The sequence below is a fragment of the Sceloporus occidentalis genome, unplaced genomic scaffold (genome assembly GCF_023333645.1).
Source record: "Sceloporus occidentalis isolate IW3139 unplaced genomic scaffold, rSceOcc1.0.p SCAF_19, whole genome shotgun sequence".
Lineage (NCBI taxonomy): Eukaryota > Metazoa > Chordata > Lepidosauria > Squamata > Phrynosomatidae > Sceloporus > Sceloporus occidentalis.
This window is the reverse complement of record NW_028316999.1, coordinates 9,793,806-9,818,056: the sequence shown is the minus strand read 5'-3', so window position 1 is coordinate 9,818,056 and position 24,251 is coordinate 9,793,806. Positions and strand designations below refer to the sequence as shown.

General features: G+C 35.0%; 1 protein-coding gene across 5 annotated transcripts in view; it reads right to left on the bottom strand.

The window, feature by feature from the left end:
* The window catches only part of LOC149302382 (regulating synaptic membrane exocytosis protein 1-like), a 179,831-nt gene that overhangs the window by 10,383 nt on the left and 145,197 nt on the right, over window positions 1-24,251 (bottom strand). For 3 of the 5 annotated variants that reach the window (XM_089482490.1, XM_089482491.1, XM_089482492.1), the window contains one exon: window positions 598-739. In XM_089482490.1, coding sequence (XP_089338616.1) covers window positions 598-739 — 142 coding nt within the window. Of the gene's footprint in view, window positions 1-597; window positions 740-17,453; window positions 17,690-23,046; window positions 23,214-24,251 lie in introns of all 5 variants that reach the window. The other 2 variants (XM_089482487.1, XM_089482488.1) reach the window with 1 other exon arrangement.

Genomic DNA, 24,251 nt, shown 5'->3' with positions numbered 1-24,251 from the left:
TTACAAAACTGTACAAATAACTGTAAATTACAGAACTCTCATTTTGTGAATGAGCTAAATTTTCACTCAATTTTCTTTTAAATTGGAAAGTAATCTGTTATTCAAATTACATATAAATATGTATAAATTATTGCTGTAACAAAATATTTTTCCGTGGTATATAAAAAAACAATAGCTATGCAAACTGTGTTTCATATATTTGAAAAAATCCTTACAAACCTCAGATCTTTATTACTTGTTATGAAAGCTCTCTTGCCAGGATGTTCAATAAAGACAACATATTTTGTCATTAAATCAGAGACTCTTTAAATTAATGATGGAACACTAGCAGTGAGATTTTTGTTGCTCCGTTTTTTAGAGCTGGGGGTGAAACATTCCCTGTGCTGGGTCTGATCTGTTTCTAGAAGATGTCTAGAGATAAAGGTAAAAATCAAAGCCTGAGATACTCTAATGTTCTTCCCTTTAAAGTTAAACCATGTTTACCCATGACAATTAGTAAATTAAATACAATTGGAGTTTTACAGAGCATATCTCATTATAACACCGCCTTAAGGGGAAAAACCAAGTAAATACTGTTAACAGAAAGATATCACATACTTTCCCTCAGAGCTGTAGCTGTTGATACTTCCATCTGTTGACTCTCTACTTGGTTGCCGTACCATACGACTTCTCATTTCCGCAGCCATTCCTGTTTCTGTGCTTCTTTGAATAGAACTTTTTGATTTCTTGCTGACAGAATCTAAGAAGATAAACACAATAATATTGAAAAGAAAAAAAAAAACCACCCATGCTGTTCACCTGAAACTAGAACACATTTCTTTCGAATTAATACAGAAGCAAACCAAAAATACTTTTCATATAAACCATAACCCCAATCACTGTAGCCTGAAGTGCCTTGTAATTATTTTCAAAATTCTGTTTTGGCTTTATCTTAAAAAAATGGAATTACATAAATTCTAATATGAAACCTACGATTTTCATTAATTGTCAATAAAATGATACATTTCAAGGATCCTATTTATCATATAGAATCCCTTTCTTATTTCACCTTTCTAATCACACTTACATCTTCTCTCACCATAGCAGCAGCTGTTTTTTTCCTTGTTCACTACAAAAATATGTTTTCCAGTATTTAGATCATTAATCTTCCAAGGCCGTGCACTAATTTTGAATAACTAACTACCAATTATACATTTCTAAACAACCCAATCACTTATGTGGAAGTTGGCCCACCTATTATTTAACACTTACATTTCAGGACCTTAGAAACATACAGTTTCCCTGCTAAGACAGTAAAAAACAAAGAATACCATTGGCTGAAGTTGTGGGAATAAGGGGCACAGAACAATGTGTTTAATGTGTTCAAGGAAAGGGTATCTACAGTTGTGTGGTGGTGTCCCAAAATGTTAGTACAGCATTAGTTGTAAGGACCTTTGCTGGGTTTAGCATCCAAAACATGAAATCCCTGCAATACAAGTGCTGTTTAGAGGAAATGCAAAATAGAAATTCGGACCCACAGGGACTATGATAACACTCCCCAAACACTAGTAAACTCAAGGTAAGAAGAAGGAGAAGCAAGCATAATAAATCATTATTAGACCCCCTGTGATATCACTAAGCCATGGTTGGGACAATCACAAAAACATAGCAAAAGTGCTAAAAATGTTTTGGTCTATAAGCATTAAAAACTTAATAAAATCTTGGTCTGGAAAGTTAATTTGGAATATTTTACTTTATTGTTCACTACAATATTACTTGTGATCGGTATCAGTTGTTACAGCTTTTTGTCTTCTATTTTTTCATTATCCAAGGAGCACAAGGAGTAATTACTCCAGGGCTCCAGAGTGGTGTGGAGCCCCCATTCTGTAGTAGACTTCCTAGTAGAAGCATGGGCTGCTCTATTGCTGCCATAACCTGTGCTGCCTGTGAGCACTGGATTCATCTTAGGGTCCGTCAGATAGTAGCAGAGAGGATTCGGCTCTACAGGAGGTATGTTTATTACCTGATCCATGGCAGATCCAGCTCCTCTCTCCCAGTGTCTACCAACACCCAGACAGGAAGATTGGAGGCCTTTAGGTCACAGAGTGACCTCTGTGTGGCTGTTCATCCTCATTCTCACTGCCCTCCCTTTCCATTACCCCGTGCTTCATGGGATTGTGCCCTGCTGGTGAGAGGACTCCCAGTGAAGTGTCTTCAAGCACCTATGGCTGATGGCACCTCTAGGTCAATTTACAGTCTTGTCCAGTGCCTGTTGACCATGCATGTTTACAGGGGAACATGGTTTCTACATGTGCAATGGACAGGCATAAGATTAGATTGACACAATGTAATGCTAGCGTTTACTATGAACAGGGTGTGACATCATGAACGAATGTAGCCAGCAGCCAGCAATTAAGTTTTTTTTTTATTTTATTGTACATTATGCTTTCTTTGTATTGATATGGAAAAATTGTTGAGCAAGAAAATAAGAGGCATTTTTGTATAAGTGCTCCAGGGCCCCAAGTGCTTTAACATGGCCTTGGTCATGTCCAAAGACTTTTTACAGCTGTGATTGTAATTATCCATCAGACTGCAAACTGATTATCGAAAGCTGACCTGCATATTGGGTCCGTTCTCCATTTCTTTCCTGTTCTGCATGGGTTCTGAATGAACTTTGGCAATTTTTATTTTAAATTCATAGGTTTATACATATATCTATATTAATATAACTTGAGAAAAACTTCCCGAATAAAAACACAATACACTTAAAAGTAAAAAAAAAACCTGACCTGGACCCTAAAACAAGTATTCAGATTTTAGTTTCTAAGAGTGCAATGCATATAAGCGCTTTCTCCAAAAATGTTCTCATGGCCTTTCGTATGCAATACCACATTAGCAATAAAGCGGTTAGTCACTAAAATGTAATTTACCAGTAGATTAAACTCAACAACTTAATTCTAAAAGGTTTGTTTATGGTTACATTAACACATATATTGAAATAAGCATGTAATACTATACATGATATGTATTCCCTTGAGTTTTTAATTTAGCCTTTCAACTCAGTTCCTTGCGAAATGTAATGTCTTAAATTGTTCCCACAGTGCAAAATTATTTCAGTATCAGCTGTGGGAAAACTTAAAAAAATAACGATTTACCAATTTTTATGACTCCCACACATAAAAGCAGATTATTTTTTCTGAATGCCTTTTTAAGAAATAGTACGTAATATTGAATCCATGACAAATAAATAGATCAAAATAAACAAGTATAAATAAACAAATGCATTAACTCACATGGGCTGCAATAGTTTAAAAGCTCGTATGTGGTTTATAAAGCTTATTATTTTTCATATAAATGGACTCTTTGTGTAGGATATGGGGAGTTTATTACACTTTGGCAACCAAAATGTGATATCTATCACCCAACCAAGATAAAGGCCGGTAAGCATGGGAAAAAGCAAAGTTCTCTGGAGATTAATTTGGAACTCTGGAAGGAATATTGCAAATTCTACAAAGCTTTAGGGGAAAAGATTATCTTATTAAAAATTAGATTATACACAAAAAAATGATTCATGGAAAATTACCATCTTTACATTTTCTATGTGCCTCCTGTCATCAATGTTTTTTTATATGCAAATGCAATCTTCTAATTATATATACAAATTTGAGAGCTATACATTTTCTTTTCTAGGAAACTAGAGCTAAGTGTTATTTTTAAACCTGTTCTAAATTAGACCATTATTCTATTTTATACATATATATATGTAATTTATATATACAATATGTATACAATAAGCTAAGCAATATCAAACATCAGTTGGGTTTACTGGTAAATCTACAATTACCACATTCTGGTTAGACTAAAATCAAAACTTGTTCATTTAAATAGAGTTTTCCAGTTAAGCTAAACCGATAAGCATGTTATTTTAATTGTGAACCAATGTATATATAGGTGTAGGGAAGAGTCAATGTCTTGAGTATATTGACAGTATGGACCTAGAGGCACTAATGAGTTAATCTGACCAATACAATTAGCAGTTCTGTAACTTCCAATTGGGTAGGGGTTAATCAGTTCGAGATGGACGAAACGTGTTAGGTGGATTGAGGTGCATGAAGTTGTCTTATACTTTGAAACATCTATGTCAATACGTTTTAAAATGGAGAAATAAAAGCTACGTTTTATACTTATTTGAAGATTTTGGTTCTTGTTATTTGGATCTTATTGTATGCTGTCCGGATTTATTTGTTTTATGTTTTGATATTTCTGTTTGGTCGGACAGGTGAGTGCCTACTGTAAGTGTGCAGAGCCTCAAGTAGATGGTGGCAGCGGCTGATTAGTTTTTATGAAGCCATATGCCATATGGCACTCTTATTGATTATCATGAATTTTATTTTACTTCAGACTACTGTATATTCTATGCTGATAGGATCATGTTGAAGCCCGATCTGTGCTTATAATTAATATAGAGGAAATACATGTTTTTTTAGCTACCATATTTAAGAAGTCATCGTAAAGAAAACAGGCCTACTAAAGGATCAGGGCCTCTGACTAAGTCTATTTTCTATGCTTGGAATTTATATTCCATTGTTATACTATACAGCCTTACAGGCATTACCCTTGTGTTTTGGGTATATGTTACTCTTGAACTAGGCAGAATACTGGGGAATATCCTAGTGTACAACATGCTTCACTAGGCACAAAATACATTTTTGAGCTAATTAGATGTAAAGACAAACCTGTATATTTTTTTGTGAATGTGTAAGGCAAACCTGCACAATTAATTTTCAGAAGTTCTATTCAAGAATCCTACATGTACATTTCCCCTCAAAACATAGACCTGTACATCTCTAAACCTCATTCTCAGGTAAAGAAAAATTGTGCTTTAAGATATTTACAAAAGGTATGAAGAGAGACTATTATAAACCTCTTTTAATCAGTTTGTTAATTTTATCAATTTTTACCATGAAAGGAAAGAAAGGAAACAAAGAAGAAAAATTGCATCCCTTAGTTTTTATACTTTTTGTGCATATCTGTAGCGTTGGCTTTTAATTTCAGAATTTGTATATTGTTGTTTAGTATTATGTTCAGTTTTATTAAACGTAGGTCACTTCACAAATCTATGTAGAAGAGAATATCTTATGCACCACTTTTATGGGCAAGTGTATCTTACACAATGGTGTGTAAACTTCTGAAGCATGAAAATATATACATTCAAAATGAAAAAAAAGATATTATGTGAATTAATATTACTTTAGGCGCCAAGGATAATACAGGACCAATTGCACCAATACAGTCATGCATAATAAGAAAATCCATTACTCTAAGTATAAACCAGCAGTTCTTATGTATTAATTGGAATACATTTTTGCAAACTTACCAGAATATTTTATCTACTATCAACATGCTCCCTTCAGAAACCTTGTACGATACAAAAACTGTATTAGACCCATCATTGCTTTTGTAAGGTGCAACATTGGTAACACTGATGCCTTCCATACAAAATACTACAAAGAATATAGGATGCAATACACCTATTTATGGCTTTGAGCAATATAACAATATGCCAAGGGCTATGTTCCTAGCATTTGAACATACAGATACATGATATCAAACAATTATGAATAGATAGAACAACTTCTTCTTTAGATTATATTTTTTTGTCTAGGTTTGTAAGGATTTTATATTTCTCTTGTAAAGGACAGAAATTAATTTTAAAAAAAAAGTAAAAAAGTTGACTATCACTCTGCTTTAGTTTTGCAAGGGAAAGTCACATTTTCAAGCCACTTATAAACGCCACATATTGTGTTGAGACATATGATTATTAACTATTTAAACAAATGCCTACAGTCAAAATGAAAGATAGGGCTTAATCACATACAAAGAAAAGAGGAACCTACCTGTGCGTCTTCATTAATACACTTCAGTTTTAAAATGAGTATTCCTAGAGACACGTCACCTCCTTAAATGCTGCCACTAAGCAGAACAAGATCCTTCTGGCATGACTTTAATGTTTGTGTACTTGGCAGCATTGTCTAGCATGTTTATGTCTCTAGATTCCTCTACAACCAATTACTTGGTTTATAATTCGTGAATTGTTGCTGGCACTGTTGCTGCGCATAAATGTCACATGTATATTGTGACATTTATGCGCAAAATCTTGTGCTTCTTTCCAATTTTGTAACCTAAAAAAATATCATCCCCATGACATTCTTTTACTATATACATATGCCTAATCTTTGAAGCCCTCCCTCTACCTTCTTAAACTATATGCCCTAGTCAAGCTTTTTTTATTTTAATTTTAAGACAGAAGATAAACGTAATAATATCTTGTCTCCCTTTCATGTGCTTACCTTTGCACAAGAAGGGTGACTTTCTTCTGGTGCCCCTGTCTGAGACCTGCACTCTCTCGCTCTCACATACATAGAATAAGGGAGAATAAAGCTCTGGGACCTCACACTTTTTGTGGGATTGGTCTAAGAGAGATCTCAGACCTCACCAACGAGCCTTTACATGTGTGTCATAATGATCTTATACTGTGATCTATGAGATGTGCATAACTTGGGCATGCAGTCCGTTTGCTTACTTGTGATCATGGAAAGCACTGCAGCAAAACCATAGCGATCACCATCCTGAGCAGTGGACACCTTTGTGGTTTCCATGCAAAGCATTGTATTTACTATGAAACATTGTATAGTACCTATAGGAGCCTCATTGTGGCCCACTAGGGATACTTAAGTTAAAAATGATCAAATGCTATAGAAATACGAGACAGAAATAAAACATAACTCAGGGTCACTTACTTGTTCGTGGAAGTGAATTTTGTCATTTCCTTTTTTTTTATTTACCCCACAATGGAAGACTGGGAGGGCATGGAATTTTATTTTTGTACCATAGCAGTAAGATGAGGTTTCTGTGACTACTAAGTTTATCAAAACAACACTGTGGAAATTGCTGAAATAATTTTACAGGATCAGGCAGCATCTGCTGGTAATATTTTTGCCTATATTTAGATTCTCATGTCTTCTTATAATCAACATCCACGTAAAATGTTTAATTGCAGGAGATAAATGCTTCTCGGTGTTAATGAAGAGTAGAGTGCAGGCACTTTCTTTCCACAACTTGTATAACACACTTACATTCTTGCATTTTAGATGTAATCTATTTTTACTTACCTGGTCTGTTTTTTGTCTTATGCCAGGGAAAAGAACATATTCCTTAAAGCCACAAAGCACTGTTGCTTGGCATTTTACAGCCGTGAGCCTTGTCTCTGAGACACTAACTTATATTCATCTCCAAAATAAAACAAAACATTAAAATAATTAAATAATTCTATAGAAACATAATAGAAAAATCGCAAAAAAGGGAAGGTACACTGCAGGTGACAACAGGCACTTGAAACGAGCAAGTGAGGCCTGATGAAGGAAGAGAGAAGATGGGATCTTCAATCTGACAATAGGGGAAGCTGATAAACTGTTTGTTTTAAGAAAAGGTGATGGTTAGCTCTAATACATGCATAGGTGTACTGTATTATCATGCTACAGATCTATTCATTTAGGTTCCTGTTTAGTCTTGGTGTTGATGAGCACTGATGCATAGGTTCTTATTAATGAAAATGCACTGGATATATGACCCAGCGCTTCAACATTAAATGTTTGGCTTCAATACGAAAGAGAACACTAAAGTCAAACACGGATGACCAGAAAACGTGGTATTAAATTGCTGATAAAGCAGCAGAGCTGACATCTGGCACCATGGTAAATCATACTGAAAGCAGAGGTGTTACAGAGAGGCAGTATGAGGTTGACTTACAATTCTATAGATTTGCTAATATGTATAGGATACACATACTGCTTAGTAGACTGTAAAATAATAATATATGAAGTACAGAACAGAGGATTAAATAAAATAGAAATATGTTCCTCTACATTCTATCACAAGTGTTGTTTCACATATCAATTATACCTTGGACAGCAATCTTTACTATAATGACAATTCAGATGAAGCTGTACAATGCACTGGATAATTATAACAACCTTTTTTTCTTTTCTAAATAATGTGAAACACAAAATCCCATAGCTTAAAGACATTGGTACCATAAAATAAAGCTAGAAAATGTACATCCACAAGAATGCCAGTCTTTCACTTGTAGTTCACATTTGAAGGCTGTTATTATTGTCAACCATCTGATATTCTGGGTGACTTTCCCTGAGCTTTTTCTTTGTGGGAATGCTAATGATGCCTGGCTCAATTATTTCGTCCATAAGCTTTCATTATTCAGAGTGTCTGACTGGGTGATTAACGCTGAGGTATTCTATTTACCACAAGACAGTATGATAAGGAGTTAAGGTATTGATCTAGCACATTGGTCTACGATAACAGAGCTAGAACACACATATGTAACCATGATATCCTGGTGGCATGCTATCTAATTCTATGTTTCCTATATAATGGCTTAATGTGTTCCTTCTTTATCTAATGTCCAGTCTCTTATTTGTAAAGTGCATTACAGCCAAGCATTTGCCATTAGTTCACTCATTGCATTTTGTGGGTATGTATTTGCTCTCGGCAATAAATCTAATGAATTAGTACATTGCAGAAAGAATGCGGGGTCGCGGGTTAAGACCTAAATATAGAGATGAACAGGAAACAGCTATCAAAAACAAATTTATATTTTCTGTGAACATAGTCTTTATATTCTTTATATTATGACATTTTACTGGTAATTCCAAGGGTCTGCTCAACTGGGTGCATATAAATTATATGACTTACATTGCTTATATTTTTCAAATTCCACATGGCATCAGGTCAGTCATAAAATCTTAGTCAAAGATACTGTTTGGCGTTAGGAAGGAATAAAAGTTACTTATTATTTAAAAACAATTTTTCCAAATAGTAAAAAAAAAATAAAATCTGTACCTTACAATATGTAACCACCAAAACTTAAATCAAATAAGAAGTGTAAAAATAAATCTGAACTCACGTACACAATTATAACAATTAAAAAACAACAGAGAAACCAATATATGTCATGTTAAAATTAGAATGACAAAAATATGAGAAAAAACTATATTTCCCAGAAGACAAAAACAGATACAGTTACCTAAATACTATATAGTATACTACAGTAGATTAAGTGTAAGACTTTTTTTAATTGTATACTATGCATTGTACACAACTAAGAAATAGTATTAAAGCCTGAATGTAAATTATGTAAAGTAAGAGCTATGACCTATTAACATTCTCTACAGTTTGGAAGACGACCAAATATTGGACGGAGGCCCCATCTAAGGCAAATAGCAAATGTTGGATTCTTGACAGATACAGACGTATATATATACATACAGCGGAAGGCTGGTCACAATCATAGCTGAAACAAAGCTTGGCTTTGCACTGATCACATTTAGTGGCCTGGACATAAAGAACTGCCATCTACGGCAGGTCTTATTTGGCTCTGATTTGATTCTTCAATCACTGCAAAAGAAGAGTTAAGGAACATGGTTGGCTCAACTCTTCACTAGCTTGCCCTGTATTACACTATAAACTGAGTAATATCGATCCTATCCTATAGCTTCAGTAGAAGTAAAATCTGCTAAGTGCATATATTAAACATACATACGCATCTATATGCATGTTATGTGCAAATGTATTTAGGACGATTAACTTATTTGCACATGCTGGTCAAAATGAAAGGGAAACATCAGACAAGTATGTACGGTATTATTAGTTAATAGTCCTCCCGGATAGTTCGCTTCCACTGCTTTGAAATGACTACTGTAAAGTATTAGCAAGTGTTACTCATAATACATAGGAAGAATTAGGACAATCATAATATATCATTTGAAACAGTATCAAAACCAAAATATCTTATTTCAATACCATTTTTTTACCATTACCTCAGACTGCTTTTGTAACCTATGTTTGAGACAATTTATTTTATTTTGGTTGATCATTTGAATTGCAAGCAGAGAATCAAACTGAATCAAACTGCTGACATGCCATTTTCTAATTAAAGCCAGTGCTGGGAATTTTAAGAGGCCCTTCTGAAAAGGCACGAGTTAAATGTATTTTATAAATACTAAAAACCTTAAAATGGGTCATCCTTTCATACATTTTATATATAAAAAAAATATAAAATTATAGTATAAATAAATTCTATATTATACATAAATATATATATATATATATAATCATATAAAATTGTGAATATATTTCTCAATAATCATGTCCCTCAAGTAAAAAAGGTGGCAGAAAAAGTTGAACAAAAACTACCGCACCAGCCAAATGCATAGATATACAAATGGCACTCATTTATAACTATCAAAAGCATTGTGCATTTTATGTAAAATATAGATGAATCCCTAATTCAGAAATCATCGCAGGTAGCAAGTGAACAATATACACATTATAGCAAAGTGCTTATTCCTTGTGAAGCACATATACTGTTGAAATTGCCTTAGAAAACCAGACAGATAACACACATCAAACTAATGACAAACGGTGGTGGGACTTAGCGACAGTAATATCTTACTATTGCTATTGTGGTTTTTTACTTACATAAGTCAGCTGTCAACCAGATAAAACTCGGCAAACTGCAGATGCTGCATACAAGAGTTTAACTCGCCAGGTTCTCTATCTTAAATTCAAACACATTCAGTGGCATGGATATCCACTTCACGTCCTTTTCTTATGTAAGTAAAGAAAATATGTAACAAGCATTCAGCCACACAGATAGGTTTGTTTAAAAATACTAGCCCTTATTAGGTAATCCTTTTCGAGGATGAGTGTGTAGAATTGAGCTGTGTCTGTAATCTATTAATGGCAGTGGATTCTTAGACTGTAGAGATACATTAAATAGAACATTTGCTTGCAGTCGCTCTGTAGTGCAGGATACGGTAGAATAAACAAAGGACCATTCAAATGTAAAAGAACTGCAATAAAATAAACTGTATTGGTAACATAATACATTGCACTGTATAGTCAGTGGTTTTAACTGTTTAAAGTCAGTAATACTACCAAGGTAAATGTGTTTTGTTGGATTTTTTTTCATAGCTGTCTTCTTTTTTTAAAAAAAAAAATCTAAATGTTTAACTCCCCGCAGTCTTCTTGGTGTAATGTCCCTTCCCTAGTGTGCCAGGGACAAGAATGGTACATGGCTGGGTGTAAAGGTGTCGCTTACTATGCAGAATTGAACATTTTTGTACATAAATGCAGCATTAGAAACATCATTCCTATTATCGCAGAATGCCCAAACCTTTCCCAGAACTAAACATTTAATCATGTACAGTGTTCCCATTCGTAGTTTTGTGCCAGGAACACTTAATTGTCATATGACAGGAAAGCAGGCGTTGACAGGTTGTTGGCCTAGAAAGCGAATAAGCTTATTAAAGGTTTCTTTGTTGTTTTCATGTGATTAATCCTTCAGAGGAAAGAGTAAAGCCTCAGATCTGCTGAAGTTCATTAGCTTAACATGCTAGTGGGGGCAGTAAATGTTTTCTCCAACTAAAGCAGCACCTTTAATCCTGAACCAATCTTGTATGGGACAATGAAACTGGGAACTAAAATCTCATATTGGCTTAAAAACAACCTTGCTATATTAGGTTTAACAGATAGCTCTTCTGGATATATATTTTATTTCAGTCATTATGTTGAGCTTTGAATCGAGATATCACAATTGACAAGGACTTCTTTTTAAAAAATTGCTTCATGTCTTAACATTTTTACAAAATTAACATATGGTGATTCATTCACACAATTTTATCTTTGGGTCATCGAAAGACATACTTGGACATTTTGTCCTAGTCCTGTGCAAGTAAGGGTCATGACATAAGTAGCACTATTCGTTAAGAATAATTAGTCATACTGCAATTGGAATATATGTTTTGATACACCTACCCAAACAAAGAAGATAAGTGCCTGAATTGTTAACCAATTTAGGGGATCTAGACAAGACATTGTATCAAGTAAACAAGTGGAAAACCTACATATACCCCAAACCTCACAAAGTTTTCTTAACAAAAAAAAAACTGTCTTCCGTAAAAAGACAACTAACTTGAGAAACAGATGTTTGACCTGTTTGTCATTCTATTTGCAGCCTTGTCCACTCTTACTATATTCCCTTCAAGAATTACGTTTTAAACCACATTATATCCGGTGATCCGGCTTTCGTTTTTCTTCTTGGATACTCCATAGGTTAGCCCTGACTATATTTGCTATTATTTTAAAGCCTCCCTAAGGTCATAATCTGATTGGGCCAGCTGTTGTTTTACATACATATAGTATATAACGATACGGTATATCCATACAAATACATAGATGCAGGAAGGTATTCATTAATGGACGCAAATTAATATTTGGTCTTACTATTTTAGAGATATGATTATTTAAGATGTAGAAAGTTACTTCTTTATATTTACAGGCTCTTCAAATACGATAATATTTAAATTATTCCATTTTTTTTTAAAGAATGCTACCATTTTGAAACACTTACTTTAAAGCTCTTCTAAAATGTGAAATTCAAACTTTTCCCAGAACTGATTTTCATAAACACCCAACTAGTAAAAATAAAAAAAAAACATTGCTTGTTGTCCTTGCATGCCTTGCAGCAAACCTTTCACTGCAGATGTAATGGTGGCATTCTGAAAAGTACATTGTGTGACTATATTAGCTGAACAGTTCAGGTTTACAAATGCTTTGTCTACTGTGTGACACTTCTCCGATTCTTCTCAGAGACCTACAATTATTGGTCTAAAATTAACCATGTTCCTTTATATTTATAGAGTAAATACATTTGAAAAGGCCTTGGACAGGTCACATGGAAAAAGCAAGGGGTCAAAAAACAAGCAACGTTTCTTGATTTAAATTACATATTTTAGAGCGCGCTGAAATATTCATGGCTAGCCTTCTTTCCTAAACATGTCTCTCGGAATATCTATTAATTTATATGTTTCAAAGACTTTTTGATTGTGTGTTGTATCCTAAAACAACAACAAATATAGCTCCTATCTACTAACAAGAATTTGAAGGATCATACTCATTAATCATTAATGTATATGTAAAACCTGATGTTACTATCACACCTAGGAAATCTCCCAGTCTGACATGAGAATTTACTGATGGTTGCTGGAATTCTGGTGATGGTTCCGCTTCTTCACCAAGAGATTACTGTCAGGTCTACTGCTATCAGACCAGATCCAGCAGTACCAAATATTGACATGGGAGCGGCATTTACAATTGGAATGTATTCTTCACTCCCTGTGGGTGACAAACCTTGCATTACCTCCTTGGTGTAGTCAGTTAATTCCTATTAGGTTTTAGTCCCCCATATCAATAAAGATTGATGATTGGTGATATTTAAAAATCTACTCTCCTGCCATAAACAGGTTTTTATAGATTATTAATAAAAAAAGATATGTAGGAAACAATATACAGTTTATTTATAGCTTAAGTACAGAATGCAAAATAAATAGAGGAACATATATTAATAAAAATGTAATGCTTGTCTTTCAAAAATGCATTTAGTAGATAGTAGCAGAGCTTATTATTTTGCAATACATCTGAAAACAATAGAATTGCCCCCAGTAATACCACAAAACACGTATTATTATCAGTCCATTTGTATAAATATAATTAAAACAGAGATAATTCACTGTAAAAGTGTCATTGTGAGGTCTGAGCCACAGTATCTTCATAAAAGATGCTTGAAGTCGAGAAATTCCTCTAACCAATACTTTACCTTTACCACTGTTCACTTATTTCATTTTACGCCATCTAAAGTATTTAAAGTTCCTCCATAATAACTTCTGCTTTCTTCCTTAATTCTTTGAAATTGTCCTTAGGAAATAGCAACCACTTCTTTCCATCCTTCCGTCAAATGACCATGAACACTAGCGGGGAATTTCGACTAATTATTGTATTATAATATGCTTCCCACTTTCAATATTCCTTTGTCTGGCAATGTGGCGCTGTAAATCTGTAACATATGTTGATATATTACCATGTAACTCAAGCAATGTTCCCTGGCGACTTGTAAACTGTGGGTATTGTATGGATAAGCAATAGTAAAGCATCTGTGAATGCTCGTTCTTATTAAAACTTGATGCAATTCTTAGAGCTATTGAAGTGTCTCCATAACCAGGAGATAACTGAGGGGTATAATGGGATTATATGAGTAACGTGTACATACTTCCTACATACATGGCAAAATTGTTTCCGGTATACTTTTTCCTTTAAAATCAGCAGGACCAGCGTACGTATCCCAGAACACAAGTGCTATTTATAGCAATAGTTTTGATGTGGAGTGAGAACAGTGGAATCCTGAATACGCAAGTACTAAAGTCCTTAATAAACAGTTTCAAAGAACATACACATGAACAGCACATCCGTAAATTACACATAATAACCATGCAGTATAATATCCACAGCGAGATAAAACTGCCGTCGGAACCTATTTCACAGATAGTTCAGCCGGCAGTTATTACATGCATTGCTTTCACTAAAATAATAAAGAAATGGAAACACTGCTTCCCAGAGTCTCAGGAGCAAACGCTGCAGGCAGGGTACATACGGTGCCTAATTAGCTACACACTTATATTAATCCAAAACAACAAGATGTAATGTGTGTCTTAGCAGACGTTAATAAGGGGTAGATGATAGACAGACAGACAGACAGACAGACAGACAGATAGATAGATAGATAGATAGATAGGATAGACTTTACATTTTAGAAAGTACAAAAAAAAAATTAAGCCTCCTAGCCAAGGCGTAGTCCATCTCTAGACATGATATACAAATTTTCACACAACGGTACTTACAGGTTTTATTATATTACTATTAAAACAAATACTAATAAATATTTTTTTTAAATTATGGAAATCTTGTTCAATCAATGTTTTATGAGGCTAGGTTTATACTGGGTCATTCCTCATCACCTAAACTAGCAAAGCACCTTTCCTTAAATAGTAACCACTGCAACACACATATAGCATTAGAAATAAAATGAATTAGTGAAAAACCATTTGGTGGTCTAAGCAAACTGTACAAAAACAAATCTAAGTAACTCCTTTAATTTAAATGATGGCAGCTGTCTGTGTCAGTCTACTATGAAGGAGAACGTTACAATGGAGCATCAAGTCACACATTTACACCTTCGATGGCACATATGTCTTTCACCTGACTGCTGTAGCAGTGAGTGTGTCTTATGTCTGTGCACTCAACGCGAAAAGTCACTGTAAAGTAAGGGAGAGGTAATAGAGCAAGCAAAATGATGTGGTCTTTTTTGCCAGAAGTCTTGATACTCAATGCTGCGAATAAGAATTGGGAAACTGAAGTGCGGATAATGAGACAACATTAATAGTGTTGTGTTACCTTATTGGAGTCTCCTAATCATATGGAACTGGAATACAGTCGCACAATGTAGGGAGAATCTGCCTCCCACTTGAAAACATTATGGAACTTTATTTTGAGGGAGTTTTATACAGGAGTGTAGACAGCCACTGTGAGATAAGAAGCCTTCACCCTTCCTCAACATCTAAATTATATCACAACAGAATAAGTAAACACATGGAGACAAATATTTATTAAAATGGACCTGCAAACATTACCAATGCACCTCTTTATCTCTGTTTACATCTTCAAATGAAGATCAGCATTGTAGCCAGATATCTGGGCTCCTTGTTAGGTCTACCAGGAATACATATTACTTAAGTTAAGAAGTCCAAGTTGCTTAAAGAATAACACCTAGCAATAGCAGAAAAAAAAACACTAAAATGTAATGGGAACCAGGAGTAAAACAAATGAAACAAGTACCATAGTTATGCTTGACAAAACAATATACCTTATTATTGTACTTCTATAAACCTTTGAGTTTCATCCTTCTAATTAAAAGCAAAACTCCTTAAATATTTACAATAGTATCCATAATAATTGTAGCGAACCAAAAGCAAGAAAATACGCAATTCATTCTTAAATGATATTACAAAAAAACCTTTACCGTATCATAAGAAAGTAGGGCTACTTTCCACACAGGTTAAGATGTCATAATATATGAACATAGAAACTGAGGATGTAAATACTTAAAAACAGTTAAATTTGATAAAATAAAATGAAAAATGTACACCACAAATTATTAAAAAAATACTTTTGGCTTAACAGAATAAAGAAGGAAATGTAGCTGAAAGAGGTCCTTTCTTACCTTATACTTATCTCTTTAACTGTAAGGAGAATTCTGCTATGTACTCAACTAGTTCAGTGCGTTTAAGTGATCGAAAAAGGAGGGTTACTTAAAGCCTGAACTATTCTCTTCCTCCAATATACTTGGATTTGCTTTGGGCAAGGAGATACCAGGCTTTTAAGACGTTTGAACTGAAACTTACATAATCAGAAGCCAGTCAAACTCTATTTACAGAAATTCAGTGACCTCATTTTGTTAATGTTCTCTTGAAAAAAAAAAATGAGTTTTCATCTTCACTTGAGCAAATGCATTACCATAGGACCTGTTGCACAAAGATTTTACTTTGATGATTAGGATAAAATTAAATAAGTGTTACTATTTTTATCAACTGTTAAAACTTAATTCATATGTAACTTGTAGGTTTTGCCACTGAGATACACTAAAAGGGGTGCATTTACTAAACAGACTTTAGACATGCAGTGATCTCATGAAAGATGGCCCTGTATAAAGCATCATTTTGCCAGTCACATGAAACCTTCTTACATTAACTATGAATTTACTATTCTTCTGTCACACACAGTTACATAAATAGCTCCAAGGAGTAATACAAGTTCTTAGTAAAGCCTTACCCTTTACCTGTAGCCAAACCCCCAAACAAAATAAAAAGTGTCTCGGAAGTCCCAGTGGGCAGGTGTCCCATAGCATCGTGAACATACCTTTCTTACCTCATATGCAGCTGATCCAGTCCTTCAATGTGCGGCGGTCAACTAGATACCCATGGCCGCAAGCAGCATAAGTGTAAGAGTGTAGTGTGCTGCCATGAGTATCCAGCAGGTGGACACATGCTTGCCATTTATTGCCCGTAGATTGTAACGTTCCAGGGCTGATTTTTTTACCCCTAGTCAATTCCTGCCTGTTGGCCATTTGAAATGTTGAGTGGTGAGGATTCTTTGTAAACTCATTAGTCTATACTCAAGAATCATTTGCGATGCACGTGTTAAATCATTTTTATGTTTAGTCCAGGTAATCATAAATAATATAATAATGACTAGGAAAATATTCCATATTTTTTTCAACATCTAAGTTGAAACATCTAAGTTTCTTGTTTACCCTACACAAAACTCTTTAGTCATTCTGAAGGTAACGTTAGGACTCCTATTTAAATTCTACATGCTCTCAAATAATACAAAACTAGAATTCAGCAGAATCAAATCACACTTGATAGGATATAAGAGCAGATTCCAAAAAGCCTTTTTTTAAATAATGCATTATAGGGGGAAAATACCAAAAAGCAGGTACCACTCACCTGTTTGGCTAAGCTGAGATGTGCTTCTACTTCTGCGTGATACCATGGCAACTACTTTGGCACTCAAACTTGACCTCCTTTTCTTGCCCCCTGTCCCAACTGTCCCAACGGCTGTATCTGACTGGCTTCCATCATTGTGCTCCAGCTTGTATATCTCTCCACTCACACTTGTGCTCTTTGTAATGGTTCTCCCTGAAGATCCCATCCGTCTGCTTTCCATTCTGGGTGTAAACGAACTACAAGAAGAGATGAAAAATGGTTTTTAGACTCATAATGGGAAACGTACAAAGCATCTGAACGGCAATTGTTTATAATTTTTTTTTTATTAAGTGTACAAATGTTTGTACAAGACTTATTCATTTGATGTATCCACCACTTATTTGTAAGTATACCTTAGTCAGGTTTATGTTGTGCAAATGTGGAGAGGTTCTGCGATGCTGTTCTATGTATATGGCAAAAAATGGCATTCCTGCTGATTGATCAAAATGTATTACCCTGGTTCCACAAATTATTTATTATTTATTGTTTTATATAGCGCCATCAAATTCCATAGCACTGTGCAATGGGACAAAATGCAATTTTGGCTTGCTTCTGAGAGTCCTCTTCTAGTGAGACACTTTAAAGGGAACCTGTGGCACTATTAAAGGGACACCCCAGCCATCATATGGTCTTTAATGCATATGATAACACTTTAAGAGATGTCCCTTACACATTTGGCCATTTGTCTGCCTTCTTGTCAATCAGATCTACCACTGGCTTAGTGAACACTGTGGGTGAGCATCTATTCAGACACCCGTGAACATGAGTGGCAAGCGCTCCTATTGGATTTCATTGAGGCTGCTTTCCTGCCACTGACAAGAATATGGTAAGAATCAGGAGTGTGTTTATATTTTTCAAGAATGCAAAAATAATTTTAACATGCATTCTTCCTTAGAGGGGACTGTCAGGGACAGTAAACTTTCCCTTTAATGTACAAGTGGCAACTACACGTAAATTCAGGGCCCTCACTAAAATATATAGATATAGATATAGGTGTCTGTGTACGGTCTTGTTTTGAGTTTAGTTTTACGAAAGCCCATTGTTATCCACCATGCCATTGAAACTAATGCTATGGAATATGACCTTTGACTTTGACCTTCACCAACCTTGCCTTTTTTAGTGAGTTTGGTTGTTCATTCACAGCTGTTTCTGTTTCAGATAATGATTGTGTTTCAACCTACATATTAAATTCATCATTAGCACCTGTTTATATAATTGTTTAATTATACACCTAACTGTAAATCCCTGACTTTGTGCAAGTGAACCCAGAAGAACTGATGCTGTTTTGAAGGCAAAGGGTGGTCACACCAATTTTTTACAGTCCTGTATACTGTATAGCCATTCCTTTTTTTTCTAATCAGGAATAAAAAGCATATTTCCTGCTCCTAACACATCAGCTTTGAGGTCAGGATGTTCACTTACTGCCTGATATATCCCACCCATGACAGGTGCCATGATAACAAGATCATCAGTGTTATTCACTTCATCTGTCAGTGACCATAATGTTATGGCTGATCGGTGTATAGGTTTATGAGTGTATAAAATTATGTAAGCAAGTGTAAAAAAAAGTAATGAACAGAGGAATAGGCTAGGCTAGGCTAGGAGGATGCCGTTGCCTTGTGATTGTCCCCAGGCTGGTGGCTGCCAGTCCTTCCCTGTATACAGGCTTTAAAAATTTAAATAAATAAAACATTTACCTTGGGTAGAAGCTGCAGGTTTTGTGCTGTGGCTTCCTGCCTACTTTGTAGTGTGACAATTTTTGTAAGCAGCCAATCAGTGGCAGAAAAGTGCTCCCATTGAAAGCAATGGGAGTGCCTCTCATGTATGCGTGCAGTTCACCAAGCTAGCACCAGAGCTGACAGTAAGTATATCACATGCAAGGAGAAGTGTTCAGCCAAACACATCTCGTGCATGTATAATACATGGAGGGGGCAAATGTATATGGGGAGATTAAGTTGAAGCCCCATTCATTTGCAGGGGAGGGGGTACCGTGCAAGGTTAAAGGTACCTCTCAACAAAAAATTGCATTCGATGGTTGGAGCTATTCCCTTTAAAATCCATTTGTTACATCACTATATAATATATTTTTTAAAGCATCAGTATACTGGCTTCTATGTGAGAGGATAACAAAAAAGGAACAAGAAGATAAAGGCACATGAAAGATAGCAGTAATAAAATGCTAATTTTCTAGAAGACAGCAAATGCAATGATCTATAATTAGAATAAGCTGATCTGAATTTCACCGACTTGAACGGATGTCTAGGAATTAAGGAAAAGATGATTAGTGGAGGTCTGATGCACATGCACAGGGACTATAATTTCTTAGTGTGTTATCTTTGAATTCAAATTAAAGCAAAAATGTAAAAAGTGTTCGTACTAAATTTAGCATTTTATCAAATTTTAAGACACCTCAAAATATGTGATTTTTAAAAAAAATAAATAAAGAATCTTAAGGTGAGAATGAGAAAACACTGCAGAAAAGGTATTTGCCTCTGTTCATTCCATATGTTGCACAGAAGAAATATGCATTCTAGCAGCTGTATAGAAAAATATATTTTTATCAGAATGCATTGTAATGTGGTTGCTATCCATCAGTGCATACAAAAGTATTCTGCTAGAGGTCCTTATGATGATAATAACTATTCTATGCAGAAGCTGTTACATAGAATATAGTAAGAGGGAACCAGGACACAGCATGTATCTGCAACAGATGAAAATATGACGATTCAAATGAAACATGATTATGCGAGTGACAGATCAGAAAATGACAAAAGTCAGGTAAGCATATGCAAAGTTTTAAAGTTTCACATCTACCCCACTGACCCTACTGCATGCCTGCATATACACAAATAGAGGCCAGAGAGAACAAACGGAGTCCTAGGAGCTGCACGTTTTCTGCCTTGTTTGAAAACTGGGCCAAAAAGTAAATTAGACACAAATATAACATGGCAAAAATACCTCTTTAATGGTTAAACCTACAATATGGGACTTTTATGACATTGCATTCTAAATACATAAACATTACTATGTAGTTGTAGTTGGTTCCCCGCTTTGCTGCTATAGCAGCTTCCTCTCTTGTGGGGAGGCTTTCCACAAGGCTTTGGAGTGTTTTTATGGGAATTTCTGCCCATTCATCCAGTAGAGCATTTGTGAGGTCAGGGACCAATCTTGGACGAGAATGCCTGGTTCGCAATCTACCTTCCAGTTCATCCCAAAGGTATTCAATGAGGTTTAGGGCAGGGTCAAGAGTTAAGTTCTTCCACACCAAATTCACCCAACTATGTCTTTATGGACCTTGCTTTGTGCACCAAGGCATAGTCATGTTGGAATAGAAAAGACCTGTCCCAAACAAAGCTAGACGCATTGCATTGTTCAAAATGACTTGGTATGCTGAAGGGGACATACCAAGACATTTTGGACAATGCAATGCTTCCAACTTTGTAGGAAGAGTTTGGGGAAGGCCCTTTACTATTCCAGCATGAGCCTGTCAAACACTTTTGGAATAAACTGGAAGGGAGAATGTCAGCCAGGCCTTCTCATCCAACATCAGTGCCAGACCTCAGAAATGCTTTACTAGATGAATGGGTCAAAATGTCCACAGAAACACTCCAAAATCTTGTGGAAAGCCTTCCCAGAAGAGTGGAAGCTGTTATAGCTGCAAAGTGGGGACTGACTATATATGAATGTCTATGTATTTTGAATGTGATGTCATAAAAGTCCATGTTGGTATAATGGTTAGGTGACCCAATTCTTTTGTCCATAGTGTATATCAGATCACCTTATTGCCTATTATAAAAATGAATTTACATCTGCCAACAGTATCAAGCCAGGCATGTTATATTACCAAATGTTCTAGTTAATTAGTCTTATAATGTGCAAAGAAAATGGATCACTTTTGGTAGAAAACTGGGAACTTTCATTTTCGGATAACCTTTAATCTAATTTTAACTATTATGATAATTGAATGAAGCTTTATAGAGCTAAATAGTAAGTTGTATATATTCTCCAAACGCAATCCTACAATCCTTAGAAAGCTTATATTATATCGCCCAATTTTGAAGTGTGATGTTTAATACATTATCCAACTTTTCTTTTTAATTAGCAGAACCAGCTACTAGTATGATGCTAGAGAAACATATATATTATTTTATAGTATATTTATTTTATATATAGTATTTTATTCCTTTTCAAGGGAAGTAGGTAACAGATATATCAGACATTGTCACAGGTCATCCAATAACACAGCTCTTATGAGAAAAAAATATTATCACATAAGAATAATTGCTTGACTTGTGTTTCTCTATAGCAAAAATGTGTTGAATTAATCAGCTACCACTATTCAACAAAACATAGCCTAGAAAACCAGGTCATAAACTACCAACAACCAGGCAAAAACCAGCAAAAAAAGTTTTAAAATATTTTGTTATTTTCTGTGTTATATTTTCAGACAGCTGCATATTTGTCATGATTATGTATTCTAGCCCATATCTAGCTAGACAAACACACTAAGTTTGTTTAATACTGGTGGTAAGTGCCCTGACTCTACGTCTATAGAGGCAATAACTTTATTAGACGAAAATGACTTAATTAGACTGCAGCACTGTACCTAATACTCAAATAGAAATATTTATTTTTACATTTCCATTAAATTACATTTTATTTATTCAGCACCAGGTTCCATATCACTATTAAAATAGAGAAAGTGAACCTAGCAATAACATAAAAATTACCATATACAAAACTCAAATTAGACTGTAGTTCTTATAATCACAGTATTTCCTATAACAATATGACAAAACCAAGCACAAATCATGCATAATCATACTGTGACTGAACTATATTGCTGGGCCAGGCACTTGCCCACATTCAGCCTGGGCATTTGGGCCATTGTTCCTCCTGTGGGGGAAGTGTGGGGGATCACTTGTAAAAACGCAGGTTGAAATGTACAAAGACTATCTGCTCACACGATGGGAGAGCCCTTCCATAGTTATTGTTTCCCTACACCTTAAGTTAGTTAGTTTTTAAACTGTTCTAGTTAAATCTTATTAATCTTGTGATGTAATTCAGTTATGTATTGATGTGATTGGGCCCTTTTGTTCTGTTGTTTAAAACTTGTTGTCTTGATGTTTCTGTGAATAAATATGCTTTATTCTGTAAAAAAAAAAAGGTTCATTCTTGGAGTACTCAATTGAAGGTAGTTGTGTCTACTTATTGGGTACATATAGCAAGGTTCCAAGGTGTGCATGCTGACTGGTGCTGGAAGTGATTTGGGGGACAGCAGGATACATCTGGGTGATCTCTGAGAGTGACTACAGCTCTCTTGGTGAACCCTTATACATACATATTATCAAACATAATTCATTAAACTTCTGTAATCTTATAGTTATCCTATAATCTCAAAACAAAGCCAGGGTAAGACATGTTTCCTTTCTCTGATTTGTGTTTGATAATGCAAAGGATATTCCACCACATTCTTTTCTTTTTTTTTTCTTTTACTTATAACCCTCTATTTTCTGGGTTATACTACGTCTGGGGAGCTGCATGCTTCACTTACCAGAGTCTTCTGCGAGGCCGCTCTGACTGTTCAGACATAAAGCTTGTGCTGCTTAGGCGTGAGGCACTACTGGTACGGGAAATGGCTGACACGTCACTGACATCACTATCTGAAGATTTGGCTGAGACGTTATCACAACTTCTGTATTGATCTTTATGCGTGTTGTACTAAAGACAGAGGAACAGACATTAAGTTGGTTTGGAAAATATGGCACATCACAAAATAACATTTAACACTATTGACAATGTGGGTCCACTAACTATGGAGAAATCCTTAATTATTAAAGTTTGAAACAATTAAATGTATTTGATAATTTTGCTTAAATCCTGTCTTTATAAAACAAAATACCCCTCCCCACACATACATTTTATTTGGAACCCATGAGGGGGAGAAGCTGGACCCAGAGGGGGCACAGCAAATATCAGGTACCATGAGACATAGGATGCAATTGAGGAGGGTGTAAGTGAAGCCAGAAGACACTGCTATCTCTACCATGCACTAAAGGTGAAATGATTTCCTTGGAAGAGGCTGATAACAGGAGCACATGATATTTGGCCAATATCTCGAATATGTGCTGTACCTAATATTCACCATCTCATAATCTATATTTATCCCGTTTGAAAATAACTTGCAAAATAATTGGCAAACTGTAATTTAAATTTTGACCCACATTTGTTTAACTATGATTATTGCTCTTTTAAGGTAGCATAAAGTTCACGATTAGGAATTTACTCCTATACAAAAACTATTTATAAAAATAATCTACATATTTTTATGTACCGTCAGAAACAAATTTAAGTTATTTGTAAGAAACCTAAAAGAAGAAATGTCCTTATTAGTGTTTTCAGTTATTAAGACTCTTTGAAAATTAACTAAATAGTAAACTATATTTATTTCTAATTCACAGAAATGGTAGTAGATACCAAGAACAAAAAGGCCATAGTACAGGCAGAAACAGAAGAGGCATGCAACAAAGTTATCCTATAGGATTAATAAGTAAAAAGTGGTTTAAAAGGGCTAGAAGGGTCAATTTGTTCTTTTCTGCTGTCTGTGTATGTATGTATTACCATCATACCAGATCGAATCTACATAATCAAATTTTTTATCTTACAGCTACCATTTTTATTTTAGATGGTATTATTGTCTGTGCAAGATAAGAAAAAGGGCTCATAGGAAAAATCAGAGACACGTGATTTATGGCCCTG